Consider the following 27,819-nt stretch of genomic DNA (forward strand, 5'->3'; position numbering starts at 1 on the left):
TCAAATGTATTAAGATGTTCACAACATATTAAAAAGTTATGAAACAATATACACAGGATTCCGTATTTCTTTTAAAATAAAACAAGACATATACATATATGTAAGGTAGGAAAAAGTGTCAAAGGCCCTACACCAAAATGTGAAAGGTAATCAGGGGTTGTTGCTGATGGGATTAAAAGTGTTTTTACTTTTTCTTCAGTATTCTTTTCCATATTGTCTAAATATTTCCTGATGAACACTGTCCACTTCAAGTAAGAAAAGGCTAAGTCTATTCTGGAGGAAAAAAATGTCAGTGGGAATTGTAACTAATATTTAAATCACTTGGAAATAGGATTAATTTTATCACCAACCTACCAGGACCCTCTTTACTGTAAAGAGATAAAACACTAGTAAATGTATTGCATAAATATACCACAGACTATTATGAACAATTAAAGCATACTTCATATTTTTGAAAATTTCCCTGCAAACTTTCTAAGATAAATTATATTTGAATTGATATTTAAAGTCCTATTTTGAATCCCTTTGGGTTATAAAAGTCTATTCCTTAATTTATCTTGTGAAAATCCAGACTTTTGGCTTAAAATGGGATTTTACTCTCTTTCTGAGAAAGGAATCCACCATACTTTGATTTAGATAACCACACAGTCTGGAACTCCATTTAGTGAAAATTAAATTTTATGATTCATATAGCCAGTGTCTTACCTCTGTTTTCGACATATTCACACAGCAGGTGAAATGTGTTCAAGAATTTAAAAGATGAAAACATATGTCTTTTAAGTAATGACCACCAAGAGCCACTGCAGATAGAAACAGCTTTATTTTTTCCATTCAGGCTTTATCAAATAACTTGTTCAAAAAGCATATACGAGAGCAAAAAATACCACATGCAATCAAACTTGTTTGCCTTATAGTCATTGGTTTTTAGAAAAGATGTGCACTTGAATAATTTCTAATTCATTTTCCAATTGTTTCTACTTCATTTCTTTCAAGTTAGCAACGACAGATACATTTTAGTTAACTGTCCATCATATTCCTTATCTTTATTCATACTGAAATAATATAAAGCCTATAAAATCAAAGCATATACTGTTCAGAAATCTGAAAAGGTTCTTTTACATAATAGACTCTGACATGTTAAGAAACTACACACAACAAATAGTTGCAAAATGAATGAATAGGATAAAGCTATTTAAAAGTCAACATAGTAATATTTATCTAAATAATTTTAATCAAATGAACAATATATTTATCTGATAGCATCTATCTTTTAGAATACAAAAAAAGTGCTCAGATTACATTTAAAAAAAATAACAAAAATCTCTTAGAATGGAAATAATTTAAATAAGGATGGTAGCACAGGGAATCAAAATTACATCTTTGCTCCCAAAACAGGAAGGCAGGTGTGATGTATTTGAAATCAGAAGGGGACACAATACTGAGATTGCAAATGCAAAGTTTCCTGCCTTGGAAAGATAGAAACTGTCTTTGAAAAGTCCTTGTGTCTTTATAGAAAGCCACGAACACAAAATCACATCTCTCAGCTAGACCGCTGGTCAAGTAATAAGGTTGGGTCACTTTCCTTGACTATGCTTTTCTAGCTCACTATCAATATTCACTCAGCTGGGGCTCAAAAGGACACATAGGTGTCCTTTTAAGACACTTTGACTACTCGGATCAATATATCAAACAAATAAACATAATGCATGAACACAGCAGCCAAGCAGAAGGATCTCCATGCTCAAGTCACTCTGAGGCTTTGCCGGAGTCAACCTACAATGCCACCCTCAGGGATAGCACAGTGGTTCACAGACAGGGATGATTCATCATTTTCCTCTGAAAATGAATTCTGCAGGAAGAAACCAGAGTTGTGGTAAGATGTTGAAATCAAGTTTTCTCTTCATTTGATATTCAAGGGTTGTGATCTTTATGAATACCATTTTACATGCTAATCACAAAGACAAAAGGAGGAAAGATGCAGTGATAACATCAAGTTGGACATCCAAACGCTAAGGAAGCCACGTACCAGCCCTACCCTGCTTATTTTTAATAGTGCAGAGATTACTTACTACACTTTCTGAAGCTTTATTTTGAAATTTATTTCAAATTTCAGACATGTTCATAATTTACTGTTGAGGAAATGAAACAGCATGTAGAACATAATTCTAACTGTATTAAAATTACATAGGTGTGTGTATACATACATGACAGTTCTTGAGTATGGTAGGGTTTTAGATGATTTTTACTTTTATAACTTCTTACTGTTCTGCTTACAGTATCACTTTTGTTATAAAATGAAGCTCTTTTCATTTTAGAGGAAAAAGAGAAAAAAAGCTCTATAGATTCTGAAGGCAGTTCCAAATAAGCTTCTCAAATGCTCTTATGAGACTATTTTGCAGGTCAAAATCCCAGAAAAATATAAAATCTTGTGATCAGAGAAAATGGCTTTGCTCACTACTCTAGCATGGTTAGGAGAGCACTCGGCACCTGGCAGGTGACACACATGCTCTGAATGAAGAAATACGGCTGACTTGGATTTTGAGTTTCCACAGATTTCATTTTTAAAATCATTCTTTTATGATCCTTTTTATTCTAGTTAGCTAAGGATATTTTCAAATTTTTGTCGAAATTCAGTACATTTTAGAGAAAAGTTTAATATCAGCAACAGGATTCAAACTACCATGTTTTATAATATGGCTGTTAAAAAAGGATGAACCAAAACAGAAAAATGGGCAAAGTGAGGACTAAAAAGGGCTTGCTGGCCAAACAGCTGGTAGCAGAAAAGGAGATCAGCTGACAAAGAGGGAACAAGAAAATAACCCTCCTCTGTTCTTCATCCTGTTTCCCAGACAGCTTGACTATAGCTAAGGGACATGCCTGACTCTCCTCCTCCTGTACCCAGCACAGTGCCTGCCACCTTGACAGGCGGGCAAAGGACTCAGCAAAAGAAAGTGATAGGGAAGGAGGCGGCTGGCCTCTGAGAGGGAAGGAGGGGGCTGGCCTCCGCTCTGAGTGAGAGGGAAGGAGGGGGCTGGCCTCCACTCTGAGTGAGAGGGAAGGAGGGGGCTGGCCTCCACTCTGAGTGAGAGGGAAGGAGGGGGCTGGCCTCCACTCTGATCTGCTCTGAGTTACTCAGGGGGGCAGAAGCCACCCTGACTCTGACTCTCACATCAAAGGGCAAGAAATGGATTGTTCTAGCTCTTGTCCTGGAACAGAGGTCAGAATGATTCCTTCTTACATGTGATTTGGGCAGAACTATGAAAGTGATCACATACTAACTAATTTCCACTAACAACCAAAGACAAATGTCCTGAGTTGTAAGATAAAAAACTAGGGACTATTTCCTTTGGATGAGGCTTAGATCAAGGCAGGAACCAATGTTTTTCTTTTAAAAATTTAGTTTCTTACATTTTTAGAAATAAAGCAAATAATATAACTAGAGTAATTATGTATTTTATTGTCCAAACTGGGATATTTTTTAGAGTAAAAGGGAATACTATGTTCTAGGGGAAAAAACTATGCCAAGACAACAGACATGAACAGGACTGTCCTGAACAAATGGATACCTGATGCTAACACAAGATCCTTTTTAATGTTTTATTTTTTCAAGTTCTCTATTAAACTACATAACATTTGGCAGCAATTTAATATTGAACACTGAGTAACAGCACACAGTTTTGTTCTTGAGAAGACACATTTTCTAAGTGATGAAACAAACTTTCTACCTTCCCCATACTTAAGGTTTCCTAACATAAGTTCATGTTTAAAATGGGCCTGAGGAAACAGTCTTTTAATTTCTTTAACAGAACCAAAAAAAAATGCACAACTGTGATTAAGTTACTTAGATTCACTTCTTCATTTTACAAAATTTAAATAGGAGAATCTGAGCATATCTTGCTCTAGAAAGAAACCTCCAAAATGATAAACCCCAATTATGGGGGCTAGGTCACAACACAGTTTTAAAATCTTTATATTAACCATGAGATTCTCACAGATACATTGCCACAAAATATATTTTAAAAGCCATAGATAGTCAAAATAAAAACTGTCTTAATTTGTGGGTGGTGACAGTTACTTCCCCACAGGTACTGAGTAAGTACCCTGACACAAACCATCAGCACAACACGGGAAGCCCCGGCAGAGGCGAACAGGTCAGTTTCTGAACAGCAGCATCCGCTCGGAGCACTTCTGCCCCACCAGGCTGGCGTACTGCAGAACAGCGGCCTCCTCACTCGGGTCTTTCTGCTGTTTCTTATAAACACCGTAAGGCATGATGGCTCTCTTGTGAAACACCTGCAATCGGTCAGGTTCCGTGCTGCGATCTTCATCCACTGCAATGACAACAAATACTGATTTGTAAAATGTCACATATCAAACTTTTCATTTCCTTTTTTTCTTTTTTGAGACAGAGTCTTGCTCTGTCGCCCAGGCTGGAGTACAGTGGCGCCACCTCACCTCACTGCAACCTCCGCCTGTCAGGTTAAAGCGAGTCTCCTGCCTCAGCCTCCCAAGTAGCTGGGATTACAGGTGTGCGCCACCACACCAGGCTAATTTTTGTATTTTTAGTAGAGATGGGGTTTCACCATGTTGGCCAGGCTGGTCTCGAACTCCTGACCTCAAGTAATCCACCCGCCTCAGCCTCCCAAACTGCTGGGATTACAGGCTTGAGCCACTGTACCCAGCCTTCATTTCTTAATTAAAAAATTTTTAATTTAAAACATAAGAAATATGTATTAAGATGTCTTTGACGAGTATGTTCAAGTGAGGGTGGGCAGCATTAATATTAACACAAACTTGAGTATGTTAGTAATTAAGTAACAATCGCCATGCTGAAGGTGATAAAGACCCGCCAGGATGACAGCTGAAACATCAAGCAGAGACAAAGAAGTGTGTCCAATTAAAACACTGGCCTCCCGCACCTTTATTTTCTGGCACATGATAAAGTTTACAACTCTCCAGCATCATTCCTGCATCTGATTTAAGTCTGTTTCGCCTCTCCCTGTAGCCACATATTATCTGAAGTTTTCATCTCTGCACTGAAACTTCCGGCTGACTCTGCAGTTGTGACTGACCAGGTCTGGACAAGGTGCCCTTACGGTCTTAGGTAGGAGGGCAGATTCTTATAGCTTTCATGGAAGACGCAGAAGAGACTGTTGGTGGCTGCCACTATCTGTCCTTCTCTTCTTTCATATAAAACCAGCCCCGGTCTTCTTCAGGGCACGCAGGTTACCCAGGCAAAAGCCTATTTCCCAGCCTTCCTGCGGCTGGGTGTGGGCTCATGACCAAGTTCTGGCCAACGGGATACAAGTGGAAGTGTTCAGTGGAAGTTTCATCTTTTCCAAAGGATCGCTGACCTGTACCTTTTGCCGATTTTCAACCTTTCCCTTCGTTCTGCTGCCTGGAACGTGGATGTGATGGCAGGATCCCTACCCTCCACCTTGGAGTTTCGGGCTAAGAGCTTACTTTCAGTTCAGCCAAAACAAAAGCTAGAAGGCAGCTGGGCAACTGAGGACTTCATGGAACAAAACTGCCATACCAGCTCCGGGTTGCCTATGTCTAGATATTTACATTACAAATAAACTATTTTGTTTAACCCAACATTATCTTAGGTTTCTATTACTGGCAGTCACTCCTAATCCTAAAGAATATAGAGAATAATGTTACAGTATCTACTAAAATGTACAATGTTTCATATCACTGACTCAGTAAGTCTATTTCTAAGAACAATCCTACAACAGTGGTTCTCAAGCCTGACTATATATTGTAACCACCTGAGATTTTGAAAAATACCAAAGCCTGGATCCCCTCCCCAGAGACCCTAATATAAAAACTAGTCTGAATGGGACCTGAGCTTCAGCATTTTCTTAAGCCTTTTAAAGTGGGTTAAGAACAACTGTCTTAGAGAAACAGCCACACAAGCATTTCCATGCATGTATGAGGCTGTTTATGGCAACACCCTCTCTAACATTAGAAACTAAACAGCCTGAATGGCCATTGATACAGAACTGGGTAAAGAGTTAAGGTATAGCTACAGAATGAAACGTTATACACAACTATTAAAAAGACAAAGGAAGACAGACTATTAAGTGAAAGGCAAAAGTAGGCACAGTATAAACAAGTTATTTTATTTAAAAGTCCAATGTTTAAAAATCTGGAGACATATATGTCAGCCTGTTAATAGAACTTATTGCTAACCCTTCCCATTGCCCAGAATTACCCACTTCTCCAGAGCATCAAACAGCTCACCCTCGTACTCCCCGGAGAACTGTCAGAGGGCTTCCCTGGACCCATATAAAATAGGAAACCCACTCTAGTTCTCCTTTATCTTTCATCATAGCACTTACCGCCACCTGACACATATATTTACTGCCTATTTCCCTTTCCATTAGGAATAAAGTTCTGTAAGAAGAAATATTTCAACGGTTTCGTCTGCTAATATTTCCCCAGTGCCTAGAACACTACCTAGCACACAGTAGAGGTACCGCAAATATTTGCTGCATCAATCTCTGGGAGAGTTAATTATAGACTTTCACACTGGGACACACACACACACTCATCATTTTTTTATATTCTGTAAGACTTTTGTCATCTAAAAAATAGTTGTTTTCTAAGGTTGATTTAAGCATTTTAGTTTTGAAAATTTAAATCTCCTGAAAATAAAAATAGAAATGCCAGCCTCCTTTTCTATAAATCAACCAGACTGTTTTAGGAGATTTCTTAGTCTTCCAGCGATAAACTCCTATATCTAGTTCTCAAAGCCCAAAGCCAATGATCAACTTTTCACAGTAGATCCACTACAAATTTGAACATTTTACTGCATGTCCACTTCATACCAGGCTCTGTGCTCTAAATACTTAAATTAGATTACATCCCTTATTTTGTAATCATAGCAAAAAAAAAAAAAAAAAAAGTTTATTCTTCCTCAACAGTCACTGCTTTCTCTAAAGGGATATTAATTAATTAATCAGGAGAAATCATCCAAGCTCAATTTCAGAAGTGACAGGCATAACACTCCTTCCGACATCTAAATAAGAGTGTTCCCACTATATGAATTTATTTCAGAGGCTTAACTGATCTCAATCATCTTAGAGAATGTCAGTTAGGGCATTCCCCCAAATGACTACATTCTATGCCTGTTTAGAGGTTTGTAGCAGGAGATGCAAGCTGATTATGTGCTGTCAGCCAAAAAGAAGTTCTACACTGGCAGAGAAGACCACAGTCTTTGATTGAGAACCAGCTTGGGATGGCATGGAGGGATGAGGAGAAAGGAACACCAACGCTGCCAGTCAGAGGATCTTCACATCCACAGAACTGAGTGCCATTGTCATTTTCTATTTCTTTTTTTTTTTGAGATGGAGTCTCGCTCTGTTGCCCAGGCTGGAGTGCAGTGGCATTATCTCCACTCACTGCAAGCTCTGCCTCCTGGGTTCACGACATTCTGCTTCAGTCTCCCAAGAAGCTGGGACTACAGGTGCCTGCCGCCTCGCCTGGCTAATTTTTTGTATTTTTAGTAGAGACGGGATTTCACCGTGTTAGCCAGGATGGTCTTGATCTCCAGACCTCGTGATCCGCCCGCCTCAGCCTCCCAAAGTGCTGGGATTACAGGCGTGAGCCACCGTGCCTGGCCTGTCACTTTCTGTTTTCAATTTGTCCAGGGACATATTCAAAGGAGATCAAGATGAAGATGGACATAATCTGTCACGAGAAGGAACTTCTTCAATATCGCTGTTTCATCCTGCGCCTGCTTGCCCTCAGCTCTGTTCCTCACCTTCCACCTGTTCTGCTCTGTATTGCAGGAGGCTGGCTCCTGCAGGCTCAGATGGTCTCCAACTGGGTTCAGCCAGTAACAAGGGACTGGAGCTGGGGGAGAGAGAAGCAAGGGCATTTCCCCCTCAAACCTCTCCTCTCTCTTCCATGGCTCTGCTTTTTGGAAGCTGCTCTAGCTGTTCTTGAAGTTATCAGGGTTCTGGGTAGCCCTGACCCCTGGACCCCCTTTCCTCTTCAGCGTAGGGTAGCAGTATCTTCCTCCTAATTGCTAATCTCTGGGTCACCTTTCTGTGCCTTGCTTGGCTCCCAGCAACACTACTGCCTGTTATCACCAATTCCCTGCATTACATTTTCTCTGTTGTAAATACTTGAAGTGGTTTTGGTGTTCCTGGTTAGATCCTGATACACATACGAATTTCAAAATATGTTTCTTACAAATTACTTTATCCAACCAAAGGGGAAAGTTCACATACTTTGAAACAATTATACGTTTAACATGTACTAGGTTACCACATCCCTTACCAGAGTAAATGACAAACAAAGGAAGAGGCAGCACCTTGGTTCCTGCTGTCCATTTTGGATACTTTAATGTGTGCATATTGCAACATGAATAACAATCTCTACCATCTAAATGTGTCTAGCAGGAAAACGGCAGATGCAAGCATGTTTAGAGTCTAATACAAATAAAAAAGTGAAGATCGGTGAGATTAGCAAGTGAAAAAACAGCAAGAACAATGGCAAAACAAAATTTTCTAAATCTAAAACCTTGAATTTTTTAAATTGGAATTTTAAAGTATGTCTATATTTATACAGAATGATGCTTTACAGTTTAAACCTTTATCCTAAAATATTTGGGGACAGATATACTTTAAGGTCCCAATAAATGAAACGTTCTTATTTGCTAGGGTGTGAGATCTGATATGTCATTTTATCTAAAATAAAATGTCATCTTCTAATTTTTACTTCTTTCCAGTATGACACATACAAATAAACATACAAGATTATGAAAAATCTACCATTATGTATAATTTACATCAATTATTTTAAAGTGTATTCCCTTAGAGAGCAGAAATTTTGTCAAAATATACACTTCCATTCTATTTATTGAGATCACATGAAAAAGCTCTAAAATGACACACTGTCATATTTTTGGGAAAACTACAATACCTATGTTTCAACCACTGAATTCCAGCTTGGCTTATGATGCCACTGAGATCTATCTGTTAACAAACATATCTAATTAAGTCTCCTAAACTTCTAAATTAATTTACAGCATTTTTATAGAGTTATGGCACAGAAATTAATCAAATTCAATAGTTTTTTTTTTTTTTTTTTAACTCCAAACAGTTTTGAGGCCTAGAATTGCTCTGGATCAAAGTTGTCAAATCCATAATAAAGTATCTTATAAAGTAGATGTTAAGAAGCTATTCACTTTTTAATGTCATACATAATTATAAAAAGTGATACTAATGAATTTTAAAATCCTCTCATTCTCTTCAATGTTAATGTATCCAAGTCACTTGGAAATCCAACTATATTTAGTCTTAGTGTTCAAATCCTTCAGAAGTTTGTAGGATTGTTGTTTAATATTGCAAGTAATGTGGTGCTAATTCTATCACCAACTCACAGACTATGCTGGAACTTGATGGAAACTTTTAAATTAATTTACTAAAATACAACTTAATTTTGTCAGTTGCCCCAAATTCTTTAGTTTTCCCGTGAACACACTTTGGCTATAAAAATGGCACAGAAACATCTAATAATATGTGTTGCCACCATCTGTCAAGCTCCTGCCCATACCATCCTTCAAACCTAACTGCTTCCCTGGGTTAATGTTCATAATGCCCAATACACCAGGTTCTAACATTTCACAAAATCCTCAGTACTTAGGTAAGATTATATCTAATTCTGTAGTTATGTTAATTCAAACTTAATTTGTACATTGTGTCAGGAACAATTTATTCAACCAGGAAGGTATACTCAGATATTAACATACAAGTAAATAAAAACATTTAGTTTCCCTTTAAAAACTAATACTAAAGCCTATCTTCTCTCACCTAAAAAACCCTTTAATTGTAACTCAAATTTAGAATTCTGCGTACCCAAAGAAATCAAGCTACAAATGCAGTACTTTAGAAAAAGGGAACACAGATCAACAAGACATACGGTAATAGAAACAAAGGAAAGATACACTATACATTTTTAAAAACTCAATCTATCAAACTGACTGAACTCAACAAACTGTCTTGGAATTAGTTATCAATTAATCAATATTCAATAACAACATTGATTTTTAATTTTACATAATTTTTAGTCATCAAAGTAATGCCTGCTGTAAAATTCAAGTAACATAGAAATAAACAAAGTAGAGCGGGATGTCAGCCCCCATGCAGAACCCTCCCTTCTACAGTTTCCTCCTACCCTCACCAAATCCCCATCCAAGTTACCAGTGTTTTAACAATTTCATAAAATGCATTTAAATATTCAAACATGGTTTTGGATCACATTCTAGCCATACCTTAATTGAAGGAAGAAACATCAAATTACCCCTTCAGTGGGTATAATATATTAACTTGAGAAACTACTGATTATCGTTACAGGCAAAACATACTTCTGTCTTCTGGGCTTAACGTTCTGTGGTCTTACACTCATTTAGTTACATTCCTAAGAAAGGCAGATTCTTATTCTTAGCATATTCTACATAATTAACACTAAAACCTAAGCAAAAGATACTTAAGCTGTTAACAATAAATTATGATTTATATACTAAAGGAAAAAATGTACCCCAAATCCTTACAAAACCCGTTTATAATCATCTTTTGTTGCCTGCCTAATAAATGTCATCAGTGCTTGTAGACAAAAATTTCTATAGCTGAACCCACACAGCACAACAGGCCTTTTCTTAGGTGACCGTGAAGATAACAGAAAAATCAGCCATCTGGAGATTAAGGACCACGTACCATTTAATCTAAGAAAAACTCCCAGCTTACTGAGATGTCTTAGAAACCTGTTCCGACTAGAACTTCTGCCACTTTTCCTCTCTGATGTATCACAATCTAATTTCATAAAATAAAAACCAAAGGCAATTCTGCAAACTCTCTTCTGAGATGAGCATTTGATCACTAGGGATACAAATATGTTGTCAACTCCATGAAATTTTAATCTTCAAGGAAAACTGGTGGGCAACAACTACTTGATTTTTTTCCCCAACTTTTTATTCACAGGAGATGAACTGCACATCACAGGTGCTTTCAAAGGACAAGAATCTAGAGATCAAAGCTTTACTTCTCCTTCTTATGGGGATTTAACTCATTTGTTATTCTTAAAGAGACTTTATAATTTCTAGGCTTTTCAAAAAATAATGAAAGTCTATTTTCTTACCTTCATTATTTACTGCTACATACAGCATTACCACTTAAATAAAACAAGTTACACACTCCAAGGAAGATACTCATATAAATGGCAGATGGCCAGAGATAGCTGGACAAAACTGATTTAATGAAATAATTTAAAATTTTCAACAAATGTATGACAGCGGGAGACATATTCTACAAAAACGCAACTCTGGAAGTTCAAAGTCAAGTATGATTTAGAATATTTTAAAGTGACAGGAGATATTAACAAATGTTTTAATCTTTACTCGGGAGGGGACAGGAAAGGTGAGAAGAAAGGAAGTTTTTCAGTATAAAATGGCAAAAGAATAGGCCAAGAAATGCAGAGTAGTTGTGATAGAGATAACAAGGCTCCCCAGCCCATTCTTTAAGCCCATTTGGTGGGAGGCTCAGAAATTATTTTGGGACTCCAGCTGAGAGAATTACGCATGTTCATATTCTATAAAGTAATACCGTTGTTAGTAATTTCACTCAAAATATTTTTCGTCAAAATGAAAACTAAGAAATATCTAAGCTTGTAAAATGTCATTTAATAACAGCTTGTGATATAATTTACATACCATGTAATTCACCCATTTAAATTATACAAACCAAGGATTTCTAGTGTATTCACAGAGTTGTGCAACCATAACATCTATTAACAGTCAACATACTGAAGAACTGCCAGACTGTTCTCCAAAGTGGCTGCATCATTTTACATTCCCACCAGCAGTATACAAAGGTTCCAATTCCTCCATATCTTCATGAGCACTGTTATTAGCTGCTTTCTAGGTTGCAGCCTTCTTAGTGGGTGCATAGCAGTATCTTTTTGTGATTTCGATTTGCATTTCTCCAATAGCTAATGATGCTGAGCATCTTTTCATGTGCTTACTGCCCGTTCATATGTCTTCTTAGAAATGTCTATTTAAATCATTTGCCCATTGTTAATTGGGTTGTCTTTTTATTGAGTTGTCAGAGTTCTTTACATATTCTGGTTACTAGATCCTTATTGAATGCATCATTTGGAAATACACACTCTCATTCTGTGAATTATCTTTACACCTTCTTGACTGGATCTCTGAAAGGACAAAAGTTTTAAATTTCGATAAAGTCCAATTTATCTATTTTTTTCTTTTGTTACCTGTGCTTTTTGTATCATATCTAAGAAAAAACCGCCCAGTCCAAGGTTATTAAGATTTACTCCAATGTGCATTTCTAAGACTTTTTTTTTTTTTTTTTTTTTTTTTTGAGATGGAGTCTCCCTCTGTCGCCCAGGCTGGAGTGCAGTAGCGCAATCTCGGCTCACAGCAAGCTCCACCTCCCAGGTTCATGTCATTCTCCTACCTCAGACTCCCGAGTAGGTGCGACTACAGGTGTCCGCCACCAAGCCTGGCTAATTTTTTGTATTTTTAGTAGAGACGGGGTTTCACCGTGTTAGCCAGGATGGTCTCCGTCTCCTGACCTCATGATCCGCCCGCCTCGGACTCCCAAAGTGCTGGGATTACAGGCGTGAGCCACTGTGCCCGACATTTCTAAGAACTTATAGTTTTAGCTCTTACACTTAGGTCCAACCCATTTTGAGTTAATTTTTGTACATGGTGTGAAGTAGAGGGCCAATTTCATTTTTTTGAAAGACCCAGAACCATTTGTCGAAAGACTGTATCCTTTTCACTGAATTATCTTGGCATCCTTTTTGAAAACTAACTGACCATAAACATGAGGGTTTACTTCTGGACTCTCAACTCTAGTCCAGATCTGTATGCCTACCTGCATGCCACGACCACATAGTGTTAACTTTATTATTCTTTTTAAAGATTGTTTTGGCTATCCTGGGTTCCTTTAATTTCCATGTGCATTTTATGATGGTCAGTTTCTGCAGGGAAGCCAGCTGGGATTTTAATAGATAACTGCTCTGAATCTGCAAACGAATTTGAGGAGTACTACCATCTTAACAATATCAAGTCTCCTGATCCATGGACATGGGATGTTTTCTTCACTTATTTAGGTCTTCTGTAATTCCTTTTAACAATGTTTTGTATTTTTCAGAATATAATTTTTGCATTGCTCTGTTAAGTTTATTCCTAACAATTCTATTTTAATGCTATTGTAAATGCAATCATTGACAATTTCCTTTTTAAATTGCTCATTGTTTAAGTGTGTAGGATAAAATTGATTTCTGTGTATGCTGAACTCATTTATTATATTTGATAGTTCTTTACATTCTTTAGGATTTTCTATGTGCAAGGTCATGTCATCTGAGAATAGAGACAGTGTTACTTCTCCCTTTCCAATCTGAATGCCTTTTATTTCATTTTCTTGCTGAACTGGCATGGCTAAAATATAATTTTTCAAAGGAAAAAATAATTTATGTAATTTAAACTCACGATATGATGTTGATTAAAAATAACATTGGCTCCCAAAAGTCACATAACAAAATATAAAACATTTAATTTATCAAGATGATTCTAGCCAGAAATAACTCCAGGTTAATTTTGATATTATGCTCATTTGATATCAAAGTCCCATAAAAGGTCACCAGAGAAAAGCAGAAAGATAATGCAAAAATCAGGCAATTGCATGCAAAAAAATCACATCAACTTTATCACCTCAGCACACACACTGCTGGCAGGACCTGTAAATACTGGCCAAGTAAAATGCTAACAAAATCTCTCTTATGATGATGAAATAAGGACTCTCAAATTTCTATTCCATGTTTTGACTCCTAAGTACTCATCTTAGACACTTCCTATTCCACTGTTTATCTTTATCCTACTAAAGGCAAGGCTTAAAAACTCATAGAATACAATGAAAGAAATGTAAATTAAAACATGCTATTACAGAATTTCTCAAAGATGAGAGGGAAGTTGGTTTATGTGCGGGGGCTTGGGCCAAAGAGACATCTGCGAGTTCAGGCTGGCAGGACTTGGCCAATTCTGGCCCATGTGGTCAAGAAATTAGTCACATACAAGGGAACTGAGCATATAAATAAATATACTGAGAAAATGGGAGGCCAGATTTCTCAGTCAGAGAATGGAGCTACAGGTATGGAAAAGGTGAAGACTAGAACTGTTGAGTGGATTAAAATTCCAGATACTGGTGAAAACTCATGACTCTTATACACTGATATAGACAAACAGATACATAGGTAGATATAAATGTATGTGTGTAAACTCACATATATTGCCTAGATCTGTCTGCTGAGAGGGCTTAGAAACAATGAAACCCCAGCAGCAATGACCATACTTATTAGTCACATCTTGTATTCCAAATATTACTCTCCACGAAAAAGAACTAGGGCTCCTTGGAGAAGTGCCTAATTACAGAACTGAGTCAGAGAAAGCATAAGATGAGTCTGAAATATTTTGTGCCAGAAAGGAAGTGCTCAAAGAATGATGGGGACTCGTCAAAAGAAAACATGAGTCACCCTGAAAAGGCTCCTACTGACCAAATCTGAGACAATTTGAGCATTCAAAAGAAATAATGAAAGTAACAATATTTGTAACACATTGATTAAAACGAGATGCCATGAGTCCACGCCAATATAAACAACAGACAGACAGGGAAAGAGGGCTGCTTTTCCTTATGGTAGAATGCCAACTAATAAAAGTAGAAGTAGTGATAGAATTAGAAAATCATCATTTGGCAGCCATCTCAGTAATAACTGATTGAGGCAAGAACCATCAATGGATGTAAAAACTAGTAGATATACGTTTGACACAATAGGATAGTTACACCGTCTCGAGACAGCTTTCTACAAAATATTTACCAATTACCAATTAACATGTACAAAATACTTATCAACTTTACAGTGGAGAAACCTGGTACATTCGTGATAAAAATTCAAGTCACAGCAGAGAGATGAATTAACTCTGCACACCTCCTGATACGATGCAATACAAACCCAGTATCACTTCTAGGGTGTTCTTGCCAAAACTACATGACTTGAATCTAATTATAAAGAAATATTTGATGAACACAAATTAAAAACTATTCTACAAAGTGACTAGACTCTTCAAAAATATTGAAGTAACAAAAGACAAGGATATACTATGGTATTGTTCTAGACAAGGGGCCTAAAAAGACACAACAATAAATATAACACAGGATCCTCACTTGAACCTTGGGTCTAAAAAAAAGAGAGAAAAGGAAAGTGGGCTCGTGTATGTGTGTATGTGTTTTTGTGTTATAAAGGACATTACGGAGAAAATCTGTAACACTTGTACAGGGTGTGTGGATTACATGGTACTAATATCTCAATGTTACTTTCCTAGTTTTGATGGCCATGTCCTGTAATGTAAAAAGTGTCCTTGTTTTCAGCTAATATACACTGGGATACTGAAGGACAATGGTGCAATATATCAGAAACTTATTCTCAAATGGTTTAGAAAAAAATACAGAATAAAACAGAAGAAGTGAAAAGGCAAATGTGATAACATGTTAACTGGGGAGTCTGAGTGAAGGGTATGCATATGTTCTTTGTATTATTGTCATTTTCCTGTAAATTTGAAATTTAAAAATAAAAAATGTTGTGTATTAGTCTATTTTTACACTGCTGATAAAGACATACCAAAGACTGGGCAATTTACAAAAGAAAGAGGTTTAATTGGGCTCACAGTTCCACGTGGCTGGGAAGTCTCACAATCATGGCAGAAGGCAAGGAGGAGCAAAGTCACATCTTACATGGATGGTGGCAGGCAAAGAGAGCTAGAGCAGGGCAACTCCCATTTTTAAAACCACCAGATCTCATAAGACCCATTCACTATCATGAGAACAGCATGGGAAAGACACACCCCCATAATTAACCACTGGGACCCTCCCACAACATGTGGGAATTATGGGAGCTACAAGATGAGATTTGGGTGGGGACACAGAGCCAAACCATATCATTCCATCCCTGGCTTCTCCCAAATCTCCTATCTTCACATTTTCAAACCAATAATGCCTTCCCAACAGTCCCCCAATGTCTCAACTCATTTCAGCATTAACCCCAAAGTCCAAGTTCAAAGTCTCATCTGAGACAAGGCAAGTCCCTTCCACCTATGAGCCTGTAGAATCAAAAGCAAGTTAGTTACGTCCTAGATACAAAGCGGGTACAGGCATTAGGTAAATATAGCCATTCCAAATGGGAGAAATTGGCCCATACAAAAGGGCTACAGGTCCCATGCCAAGTCCAAAATCCAGCAGAGCAGTCAAATCCTAAAGTTCTAAAATGATCTCCTTTGACTCCATGCCTCGCATCCAGGTCACTCTGATTCAAGAGGTGGGTTCCCATGGTCTTGGGCAGCCCTGTTTCTGCGGCTTTTCAGGGTACAGCCTCCCTCCGTGCTGCCTTCACGGGCTGGCATTGAGTGTCTACAGCTTTTCCAGGTGCACGGTGCAGGCTGTTGGTGGATCTGCCATTCTGGGGTCTGGAGGACAATGGCCCTCTTCTCACAGCTCCACTCAGCAGTGCCCCAGTAAGGACTCTGTGTGGGGGCTCCACTGCCACCTTTCCCTTCTGCACTGCCCTAGCAGAGGTTCTCCATGAGGGCCCCACCCCTGCAGCAAACTTTTGCCTGGGCATCCAGGCATTTCCATACCTCTTCTGAAATCTGGGCGGAGGTTCCCAAACCCCAATTCTTGACTTCTGTGCACCCACAGGCTCAACACCGCGTGGAAGCTGCCAAGGCTTCAGGCTTCTACCCACTGAAGCAACAGCCTGAGCTGTACCTTGGCCACTTTTAGTCACGGCTGGAGTGGCTGAGATGCAGGACACCAAGTCCCTAGGCTATACACAGCACAGGGACCCTGGGCCCAGCCCATGAAACCGTGAAGACCTCTGGCATACCCTGGAGATATCCTCCCCCACCATCTCGGAGATTAACATTCTGCTCCTTGTCACTTATGCAAATTTCTGCAGGCAGCTTGAATTCTCCTCAGAAAATGGGATTTTCTTTTCTATTGTATTGTCAGGCTGCAAATTTTCCAAACTTTTATGCTCTGCTTCCCTTATAAAACTGAATGCCTTTAACAGGACCCAGGTCACCTCTTGAATGCTTGGGTGCTTAGAAATTTCTTCCGCCAGATACCTTAAATCACCTCCCTCAAGTTCAAAGTTCCACAAATCTCTAGGGCAGGGGCAAAATTCCGCCAATCTCTTTGCTAAAACATAGTAAGAGTCACCTTTGCTCCAGTTCTCAACAAGTTCCTCATCTCCATTTGAGACCACCTCAGCCTGGACCTTATTGTCCACATGGCTTTCAGGCTTTTGGTCAAAGCCATCCAACAAATCTCTAGGAAGTTCCAAACTTTCCCATATTTTCCTGTCTTCTTAGCCCTCCAAACTGTTCCAACCTCTGCCTGTTGACCAGTTCCAAAGGTGCTTCCACATTTTAGGGTATCTTTTCAGCAGCACCCCACTCCTGGTACCAATTTACTGTATTAATCTGTTTTCAGGCTGTTGATAAAGACATACCTGAGACTGGGCAATTTATAAAATATAAAATAAAAAATATATTGTAGGGAAGCCACACAATCATGATGGAAGGCAAGGAGGAGTAAGTCACATCTTACATGGATGGTGGCAGCAAAGACAGCTTGTGCAGGGCAACTCCCATTTTTAAAACCATCAGATTTTGCGAGACCCATTCACTATCACAGAAACAGTACAGGAAAGACCTGCCTCCATAATTCAATCATCTCCCACTGGGTCCCTCCCACAACATGTGGGAATTATGGGAGCTACAAGATGACACTTGGGTGGGGACACAGAGCTAAACTATATCAAAGTGCTAGTGCTAAACTGTGTTCTTCACCTTCCCATCATATTCCCTCATATTTGTGTGTATTCTGGAACCCAAGCATGGCATTTGTACTCTTTTGTTAAATTTTGTTCTGACATATTCCCGTCACTCCAGCCTACTGAAGTATTTTCACATTCTGTTTCTTTTCTTCTGACACGTTAAGAGATCCTTACCAGTTGAACAGTAACAGAAATGTGGCTATCAAAATAAAAATAAAGATGTTAAATAGGATAGGGTCCTGAGAAAAGGACAAAGAAGGTACTATACTTAATATACGTAAATGTATGTGTAGCTAATACTTTTTTTAAAAATTATCAAATACATCGAATTGGTTCATCTTAGGATCTATTATGTTCGGTTTGCCTGTAAGATTTTTGTTTTAAATCAATAGCTTTAAATTCTACCATATTTCACAGGTCACAAAAGCTATTACCATGATGGTAAATGGACAGGCAACCTCTTTAGGTCACAAAGCCAAATTCCCATTTACAATGAAAAGGAGTCATACTACTAATTTCCAAAGAATGAATCTGGCACTGGGTTGATTTTTGATTCTTTCCAAGAGAATTAAGCTAGAGACTTCCAAAAGTACCTTTAGGTAGCAATACCTCTGAAAATTTCCTGGAGTGTAAAATTAAATTAGAAATTACAGTATTAATCTTAGGGGCAAATACAAATTCACTTTCCTTACAACAGTATTGGTTTCCCTATGGAGACAGGCTCTACTGGAGGAAACATAACCATTCCTCATCTTGTGGCACTTTACTGTTCTTCACAGATATTGAGGGTTTTTTGTTTGTTTTTACAAAATAAAGATTTGTGGCAACCCTGCATTGATAATAGGTGCCATTTTTCCAACAGTATGTGTTTACTAGGTTTATCATGTCATATTTTGGTAATTTTCCCAATATTTCAAATTTTCTCACTGTTATATCTGTTATGGTGATCTATGATCAGTCATCACTGATGTTAACTACTGTAAGTGTTTTGGGGATCACAAACTATGCCCATGTAAGATGACAAACTTAACTGATAAATGCTGTACATGTTCTGACTGCCCCATAGACCTGCCCTTCTGCTGTCTTTCTCCCTCTCCTTGGGCTTCCCTATTTCCTGAAACACAACAATATTGGAATTAGGCCAATTAAAAACCCTAAAAGGCCTTTAGGTGTCGAAAGTCTCTGACTTTAAATTAAAGGCTAGAAATGATTAAACATGGTGATGAAGGCACACTGAAAGCTGAGACAGACTGATGGCTCTTGTGCCAAACCACCAAGTTGCAAATACAAAAGAAAAGTTCTTCACGGAAATAAAAAGTGTTACTCCAGTGAACACACAAATGATAAGTGAAACACCCTTATTGCTGATATGGAGAAAGTCTCAGTGATCTGGATAGAAGATCAAACCAGGCATAACATTCTCTTAACCAAATGCCTAATTCAGAGCAAGACCCTAACTCTCTTCAATTCTCTAAAGACTGAGAGGTAAGGACACTGCAGAAGAAAAGGCGGAAGCTAGGAGAGGTTGATTCATGAGGTTTAAGGAAAGAAGTCATCTCCGTAACATGAAAGTACAAGGTGAAGCCAGCCGGGCAGGTGGCTCACGCCTGTAATCCCAGCACTTTGGGAGGCTGAGGCAGGTGGATCACAAGGTCAGGAAATCAAGACCATCCTGGCTAACACGGTGAAACCCCATCTCTACTAAAAATACAAAAAAATTAGTCAGGCGTGGTGACAGGCACCTGTAGTCCCAGCTACTTGGGAGGCTGAGGCAGGAGAATGGCGTGAACCCGGGAGGCAGAGCTTGCAGTGAGCCGAGATTGCGCCACTGCACTCCAGCCTGGGCAACAGAGCGAGACTCCATCTCAAAAAAAAAAAAAAAAAAGTACAAGGTGAAGCAGCAAGTGCTAATGTAGAAGCTACAGCAAGTTACCCTGAAGATCTTGCCAAGATCATCAGGAAGGTGGCTACACTAAACAAGAGATTTTCAATGCAGATGAAACAATCTTCTACTGGTAGAAGCTGCCATCTAGGACTTTCACAGTAGGTGACTTTAAGTTGAAGCCAATGCTCATTTACCATACTGAAAATGCAAGGGTCCTTAAGAATTACAGTAAATTTTGTGCTTTATAAATAGAAGAACAAAACCTAGATGACGGCATATCTGTTTACAGAATAGTTTTCTTTGCAGCATATTTTACTGAATATTTTAAGCCCACTGTCGAGACCTACTGCTCAGTTTTTCTGATTCCTTACCAAATACTGCTCACTGACAATGTGCCAATGTGCCAGGTTACCCAAGAGTTCTGATGAAACAAGATCAGTGTTGTTTTTATGCCTGCTAACACAATAACCATTCTGAAGCCCATGGATCAAGTAGTAGTTTCAATTTTCAAGTCTCATTAGTTAAGAAATATATTTCATAAGGCTATAACTACCATAGAAGTGATTCCTCTGATAGATCTGGGCAAAGTAAATTGAAAATCTGCTGGAAAGGATCTACCATTCTAAATGCCATTCAGAACATTTATGGTTCATGGGAGGAAGTCAAAATATCATTAACAGACATTTGGACAAAGTTGATTCCAAATCTCATGGATGACTTGGAGGGGTTTGAGACTGCAGCGGAGGAAGTTACTGCAGCTGTGGTCAAAACAGTACAATAATTCAAAATAGAAGTGGAGTCTGAAGATGTGACAAAATGCTGCAATCTCACGATAAAATTTGCATGGAGGTGGAGTTGCTTCTTACGGAAGAGCAAAGAAAGTGACTGCTTGAGACAAAATCTACTTCTGGTGAAGATGCTGTGAATATGGTTGAAATGACAACAAAAAACCTAAAGAATATTAGATAAACTTAGTTGATAAATCAGCAGCGAGACTGGAGAAGACTGACTCCAAGTCTGAAAGAAACTCAACTGCTATCAAACAGCACTGCATGCTACAGAGAACTCTCGTGAATGGAAGAGTTAACTGATGCAGCACAGTTCTTTGTTGTCTTATTTTAAGAAATTGCCACAGCCACCCTGTTGTAGTTCATGTTTGTCCTCCCAAACATGATGTTGAAATTTGATGTCCAATGTTGGAGGTGGAGCCCAGTGGGAGGTGTCTGGGTCATGGAGGCAGATACCTCGTTAACAGATTAATGATCTGGAGCAGGGGAGGCGAGTTCTCATTCTATTAGTTCCCACAAGAGCTGGTTGTTAAGAACAGCCTGCCACCTTCCTCTCCTGTCTCTTTCTTCCTCTCTGGCCATGTGATCCCGGCACATGCCATGGCTCTGCTCTGACTTCCACCACGGGTGGGAGCAGCTTGAGGCCCGCATCAGAAGCCAAGCAGGTGCCAGTGCCAAGCTTCACGCACAGCCTGCAGAACCCTGAGCCAAATAAACCTCCTCCTTATAAACTACTCAGCCTCAGATGTGCTTTACAGCAACACCAAACAAACAAAGATACATATCAACCTTCAGCAAGCACTACCCTGTGATTAGTCAGCAGCTGTCAACATCAAGGCAAAACTCTTTATCAGCAAAAACATTATGATTTGCTGAAGGCTCAGATGATCATTAGCATTTTTTAGTAATAGAATATTTTTAAATTAAGCTATGTAAGATAGTTTTTTTTTTTTTTTCCCACCGTAATGCTATTGTGCACTTAACAGACTACAGCACATTGTAAACATGACTTTTATATGCATTGGGAAACCAAATAATTTGTGTGACTTCTTTTCTAGCAGTGGTCTAGAGCTGAACACATTATTTCTAAGGCATGCCTGTCGTATAACCCCAATTTTCTGGGAAATTTAGGGTGCTCTAATCTCTGAAGAGGATCCCCTTTCCGACTTCCCTAGCCCTGCCTCCCAAACTCCTTTCTTTACATTGCCACAAGTCCCAATCTAGAAATCCATCCTTTTCCCCATTCCTAGTCTCAGCCCAATCTGTATATAATCTCTGTAAATTACAGTATCTCCTATAATCAATTTTTTCTCTATATTAGTTCCTTTTCACTAACTCTTACAAAAGCTTAAGACTACCATCTCAACAAAAAAACTCTCTGTGATCCCCTTCTCATCCTCCAGTTACCTTAATTCTATTTTTCTTTCCTTCTCTAAAAAGTATTTACTTAACAGCTGTTCCCTCACCTCCCACTCACTCTATAATCTATTTCAAAGTGTATCTTGGCCCAGTCACCTTCACTCTGTTCACTGAAGTCAAAGTGGTCCCCTTGTTCTCGAACAAAATGGATATGTTTCTGTCTTCGTCACCTTCAGCAAAGCATACCAGAAAACCATGTCATCCTCCTTGAAACCCACTCTGCCTTCAGCTTTCCTGACACTATTTATCCTAGGTTTTCTCTCACCCCAGGGCCATCCTTTTTCATTGACTGACTTCTCCCTTCTTTACCTATAAAATGTTGGAAGTTACACAGTGTCTAGGTCCTCCTCTCATTTTCTAGGTCCTCCTCTCATTGCTCTATACTTTCTCCCTAGAAAATTGCACCCACGCTGTGGATTCAACTACCATGTGTAGATTCAATGACCACGTTTAAGTCTGGCCTCCAAATCCTCAGAAGACTTGATATGACTACAGCAGGTTCTCAAACAATGTTATTTCACTGGTCGCTTCACTAGTCGAAAACATTGATTTCAACATTGATTTAAACATTGACGAACAAAGGTATCTCCGGTCAGGGCCACTCTGTGGCATCTGCCCACTCCCCAACATCTGTGTGGATTTTCTCAGGGTACTCCAGTTTTCTGCCACATCCCAAAGACGTGCACATTTGGTGAATTGGTGGGTCTAAATGGTCCCAGTGTGAGTGAGCGTGGTTAGTGTGCGTGTGCCCTGTGAGGGGATGGCGTCATGTCGAGGACTGGTTCCACTTTGTGCTCTGAGCCACAGGGATAGGCTCTAGTCCCTTGACACTTGGAACTGGAATCACAGGTAAATAATTATCTTGCTTTTACGAATCCTAAACGTACATATATTTCACATTTATTTCAATGTTTAATATTAGAAACGTTATTTAGATTTTAGAAATTTGGTCATATTTTCGTGACCAGAAATATTCTGTAGGAACTTAACTCCTGTTTATGTAAATTAAACCTATGATAACACTGATTTCATTTTACATTAGTTCACTTAAAGTCACTGTTTCCAAGAACCTATTGATGATGTTAACTGAAGACTTACTGTGTATGATGTGAGGGTAGGACACTACAGTGTACAATTTGCCTTTTAGAGGCAAATTCACATTGTTTTTATCAGAGCAATCCCATTTTTAGGAATCTGTCCTACAGAAACTTTAGTATATATGCAAAAGAATGTATATTTAAGGGTATGGTTTAAAATAGCAAAATTGAAAACCTAAAAGTATAGCAAAGTGGAGACTTATTATCACTAATGTAGTATGCAATAACCATGCAACATGATCTAGTAATTGCACTTCTTGGTATTGATCTAAATGAATTGAAAACTTATGTCTATACAAAAATACACAAAAAATGTTTACAGCAGCTTTAGTCATAATTGCCAACAAGTGGAAACAAGCAACACGTCCTTCAGATCAACTCTAGTACTATACCTGACAGAATATCATGCAGCAATAAAAAGAAATGAATTATCAAGCCACATAAAGATATAGGGGAACCTTAAATGCATTTAATGAAGAAAGCCAATCTGAAGAGGCTATATTACTGTTTGTTTCCAATTTGAAGACATTCTGGAAAAGGTAAAACTATGTAGACAGTAAAAGAATCAGTGGCTGCCAGAGGATGGAGATGCAGAAGGGAGGGATGAACAGATGCAGCACAGGAGATTTCTAGGCCAGTGAAACTCCTCTGTAGGATACACGTCATACATGTCATTAGACACTTGTCAAAACCCAGAGAATGGACAACACAAAGAACGTACCCAGCTGGGCGCAGTGGCTCACACCTGTAATTCCAGCACTTTGGGAGGCTGAGGTGGGCAGATCACTTGAGGCCAGGAGTTTGAGACCATTCTGGCCAACATGTCAAAACCTCCGCTCTACTAAAAATACAAAAATTAGCTGAGCACTGTGGCGCGCATCTTTAGTCCCAGCTACTTGGGAGACTGAGGCACAAGAATTGCTTGAACCCAGGAGGCAGAGTTTGCATCGAGCCAGGATTGCGCCACTGCACTCCAGCCTGAGCGACACAGTAAGACCCTGTCTTGAAAAAATAAAATAAAAAGACCATATCTTAATGCAAACTATGGACCTTAGTTAACAATAATGGATCAATACTGGCTTATCGACTGTAACAAATGTAGCACACCAATGTGAGATGTTGATGATAGGGGGCTCAGGGAGGGGCGTTGGAGGGCACAGGGAACTCTGTGCTTTCTGCTCAATTATTCTGTGAACCTAAAGCTGTTAAAAAAAAAAAAAAGTGTACTAATTTAAAAAAAGTAAGCCATTAACAACAGGGGAAGCTGGGTGTGGAATAACGAGAATGTTCTACACTATACCTTTGCCATTTTTCTATAAATCTACAACTATGATATGGTTTACTTTTACAAAGGCTGGGCACAGTGGCTCACATATGTAATCCCAACACTTTGGGACGCCAAGACAAGAGAATTGCTTGAGGCCAGGAATTTCAGACCAGCCCGGGCAACATAGCAAGACCTTATCTGTACCGGTTACTGCAAAAAAGAAAAAAAATAAATAAAAAGATTGAGGAAGTTCTTTATGTAACAATGGGGAATGATTTTCAAGATATCCTAATTTTAACGTAAAAAACAAGCCACAGAATATTTTTGGTATGACTTAATTGTAACTACTTAAATTGTATGTCTAAATAACTGATATAATTAAAAAATTTAAAATCAGTTACACAAAAAAAGAGCCCAAAGCCTCCCTACCGAACCTCAAGCGTGCTTACCTGTGCAGAGTGAGGGGTGGAGACGTGTATGCTACCTGCACATTTACTGGAATGTGCTGTAGAACTGTGACTTTCCACATTAAATCATTACTAATAACAAGCATATAATCACTCATGTGTTGCTGCTTCTAGTAAAACAGGTAAAAAGCTGTCTAGAGAGGTAAAGTGCTGGAGAATAAATATGAAGTGTCTGGCATAAGGTGGGTGCTAAAGAAGGATAGCAGGGCTATCATTACTGTTGATCTCCAAGTAGTGCTACTTTTTTTAGAACAACCAAGAACTCACACTTTTGTCAATGAGACTTTATTTAAAGACAGTGCTTACTGCTGCCTTTACCATTTGCCACTGTGGGCCAAAGCTGGGTAGAGAGAACAGAGAGGTGGCTGGCAGGGCACTGCTTACTGTGTTCTCTCTGGCTCACTTCCTGCTGGAAACAGAGGAAGGAGCTTCTGAAGGTGCAGAGTCCCCCCAGGTAGTGCTGGCCACAGGCCGGGACCTAGCCCTCAATGAGAAGTCACCTCTGAGGGTTCATCCACCCTTCAGTACAAATGTATGGTCAAGGAGGCAGCAGAAACAAAGCTCTGCCAGACTCTCAAAGAAAATACGTAAGAAACACAGTAAGCTCAATTCCAGTGCAGTGATTCTCAGCCCTGGCTGCATATTCAAATCGCAGGGAGGTTTAAAATATGCTGACGCTCAGGATATACTGCAGAACCATCAGACTATGTGTGAGTGGGGGGCCTACAGACAGATAATGATGTCAAAAAAATCCACATCGCATATTCAGACATATACAAAGCCTTAAAAAATATCAGTGCACAAATCTAAGAGTGTATTAACAATTTATTGCCACTTGGCTTTAAAAATAATGCTCCAGGACAGAAAATTACTAACACACCAGGAGTGTGGCAAGAAAACTCCCATACTGCCACATTCACGTGGGGATTTTTCATTTCTGCTCCCACTAAGGCTTCAGAATAGACAGAATGACACTCAGGTGCAAATGAGAACATAGAAAATAACCTCAGTCGTCACTTTATATCTTAGTGCAATATTCTGATTCACTATTTTGGTATTAGAAGTTAGCAGACTTCCATTTAATTTTATTTGCAATTTGATAAAGTGAATCTGTGGGGGACTAAAAAAACCAATAGATTAACCATAGGTTAAAAAGGGAGAAGGAGGAAGACAGATATTGATGGTCCCTTAAACATCAATTTCAGAACATCAGGAGTAGGAGACTGCCATGGTGATATATTATAATTGTCTCTATTATGATGACAGCTTTACTCTGGTAAAACTTGGTTTTCTTTTCTGAATTTTTAAACCTAAACCTGCCTGCTATAATCTTTCTGGAAGTTATTATAGTAAGCAGTAGTAGAATGATAGAAATAAGCCTTTTGTAAAACTTGGATCAGATTTTATAAGGTTCAAGTTTTACCAGGCAGTAAATTATTTTAGATTTTCTCAATTAGTTCTCAAATATTAACTATCTGCGACATGTTTAATATTCTTCACGGTGGGGTCAGATGTGCACAGCTAAAATAAGGGTAATAGTTTATGCATTCCTAACTAGTAGGCAACTATAAGCAGGGGGCCTTCTGCTCCAGGAAGATGAGGGAGACCTACTTTTCCCTATCCTCCCCACTAAGTACAACTGGAAACTCAGGACGTTATATATCAAACAACCCTACAAAGACTGAAAAGTGAGAGAAGACGGTAGTCCAACTGAGGATTCTGAAACTCGAGGAGTGACAGAGTGATAAACTCCCTGGGTTTTCTTTTTGCCTCATCTATTCTAAGCAAAACACTGAAAAAGTTGGCAACTCTGAAAAGCCAACACACACAGACCAAAAACTCCCCAAAACAGTGGCTCCCTCTAGCCAAAGTACTAGGAAAGGGGCGGCCTACACAAAAAGCAAAACAAAAACAAAAACAAAAAACCTCCCAGACAATAATCTCAGAAAACACAAACTGCCATATTCAGCCAGTATGAAATGGATAAGTGCCCTATAAAGAGTGAAGAAATTAAATTTATAATTAAAAATCTGAAAATCTCCAGCCCCAGATGGCATAGAGAGAATGAGGCTTCCACCACTTGTTCATGCTCCAGAAGGGCCTGGAGAACTCTAACAAACATTTAAAGAATTAAAACCTGTTCCACACAATCCCTTTCAGAGAATAAAAGAGGAGGAAATCCAAACTAGACAAAGACAGTAAAAGAGAAAACCAAAAACCAGTATCCCCTTATGAACACAGATGTAGAAGTCCTTAACAAAATACTAGAAAACTGACCTCAGCAACATACAGAAGAATTATACACCATGACCAGCAGGGCTTATTTCAAGAATTCGAGGCTGGTTCAGTATTAAAGACCAAATCAATGCTATCCACCATATTAACAGTTTAAAGAAGACAAATCACCTGACACAATTCAACAACGACTCATGATAAAAACTCAGAAAACGAGGAGTGGAGGGGAACATCTTCAACTTGATAAAAAACATCTACAAAAGCCCTCCAGCTAATATCTTAAAGGTGAGAGACCGAATGCTTTCCCCTAAGATCAGAAAAAAAGCAAGGGTGTCTCCTCTCATCATTTTTATTCAAAATACTAGAAGTTTTGGCCAGTGCAATAAGGCAAGAAAAAAAACTAAAAGGCAGACAGACTTTAAAGGAAGAAATAAAACTGTTTCTATCTGCAGATGACATGATAATGTAGAAAACCTCAACAACCCTCCAAGAACTACACAAGTTCAGTGAAAGTATACAAGATCACCACATAAAAACTAGCTGCATTGTAATCACACCTGATAAAATTAATGTCCATAATATTTAGAGAAGTTTCTTCGCCAAAGAAGATATACAAATGGCCAATAAGCACATGAAAAGGTGATCAACATTAATCATTTAGGGAAATGTAAATCAAACCCACGACTCTTACTCATTAGGATGGTTACTGTAAGTGTTGGTGAGGACATGGAGAAATTGGAAC

The 27,819-nt window shown here is 38.7% G+C and overlaps 1 protein-coding gene across 27 annotated transcripts in view; it reads right to left on the bottom strand.

Annotated features, from left to right (window-relative positions):
• Positions 1-801: 801 nt before the first annotated feature.
• Positions 802-27,819, bottom strand: part of ATE1 (arginyltransferase 1) — a 185,490-nt gene continuing 158,472 nt past the window's right edge. For 21 of the 27 annotated variants that reach the window (XM_074002910.1, XM_065521520.2, XM_074002915.1 and 18 more), the window contains one exon: positions 3,410-4,331. In XM_074002910.1, coding sequence (XP_073859011.1) covers positions 4,153-4,331 — 179 coding nt within the window. In that variant the 3' untranslated portion in view covers positions 3,410-4,152. Of the gene's footprint in view, positions 1,850-3,409; positions 4,332-27,819 lie in introns of those variants that run through there. The other 6 variants (XM_074002906.1, XM_074002908.1, XM_074002903.1 and 3 more) reach the window with 1 other exon arrangement.

The sequence above is a fragment of the Macaca fascicularis genome, chromosome 9, assembly GCF_037993035.2.
Source record: "Macaca fascicularis isolate 582-1 chromosome 9, T2T-MFA8v1.1".
Taxonomy (NCBI): Eukaryota; Metazoa; Chordata; class Mammalia; order Primates; family Cercopithecidae; genus Macaca; species Macaca fascicularis.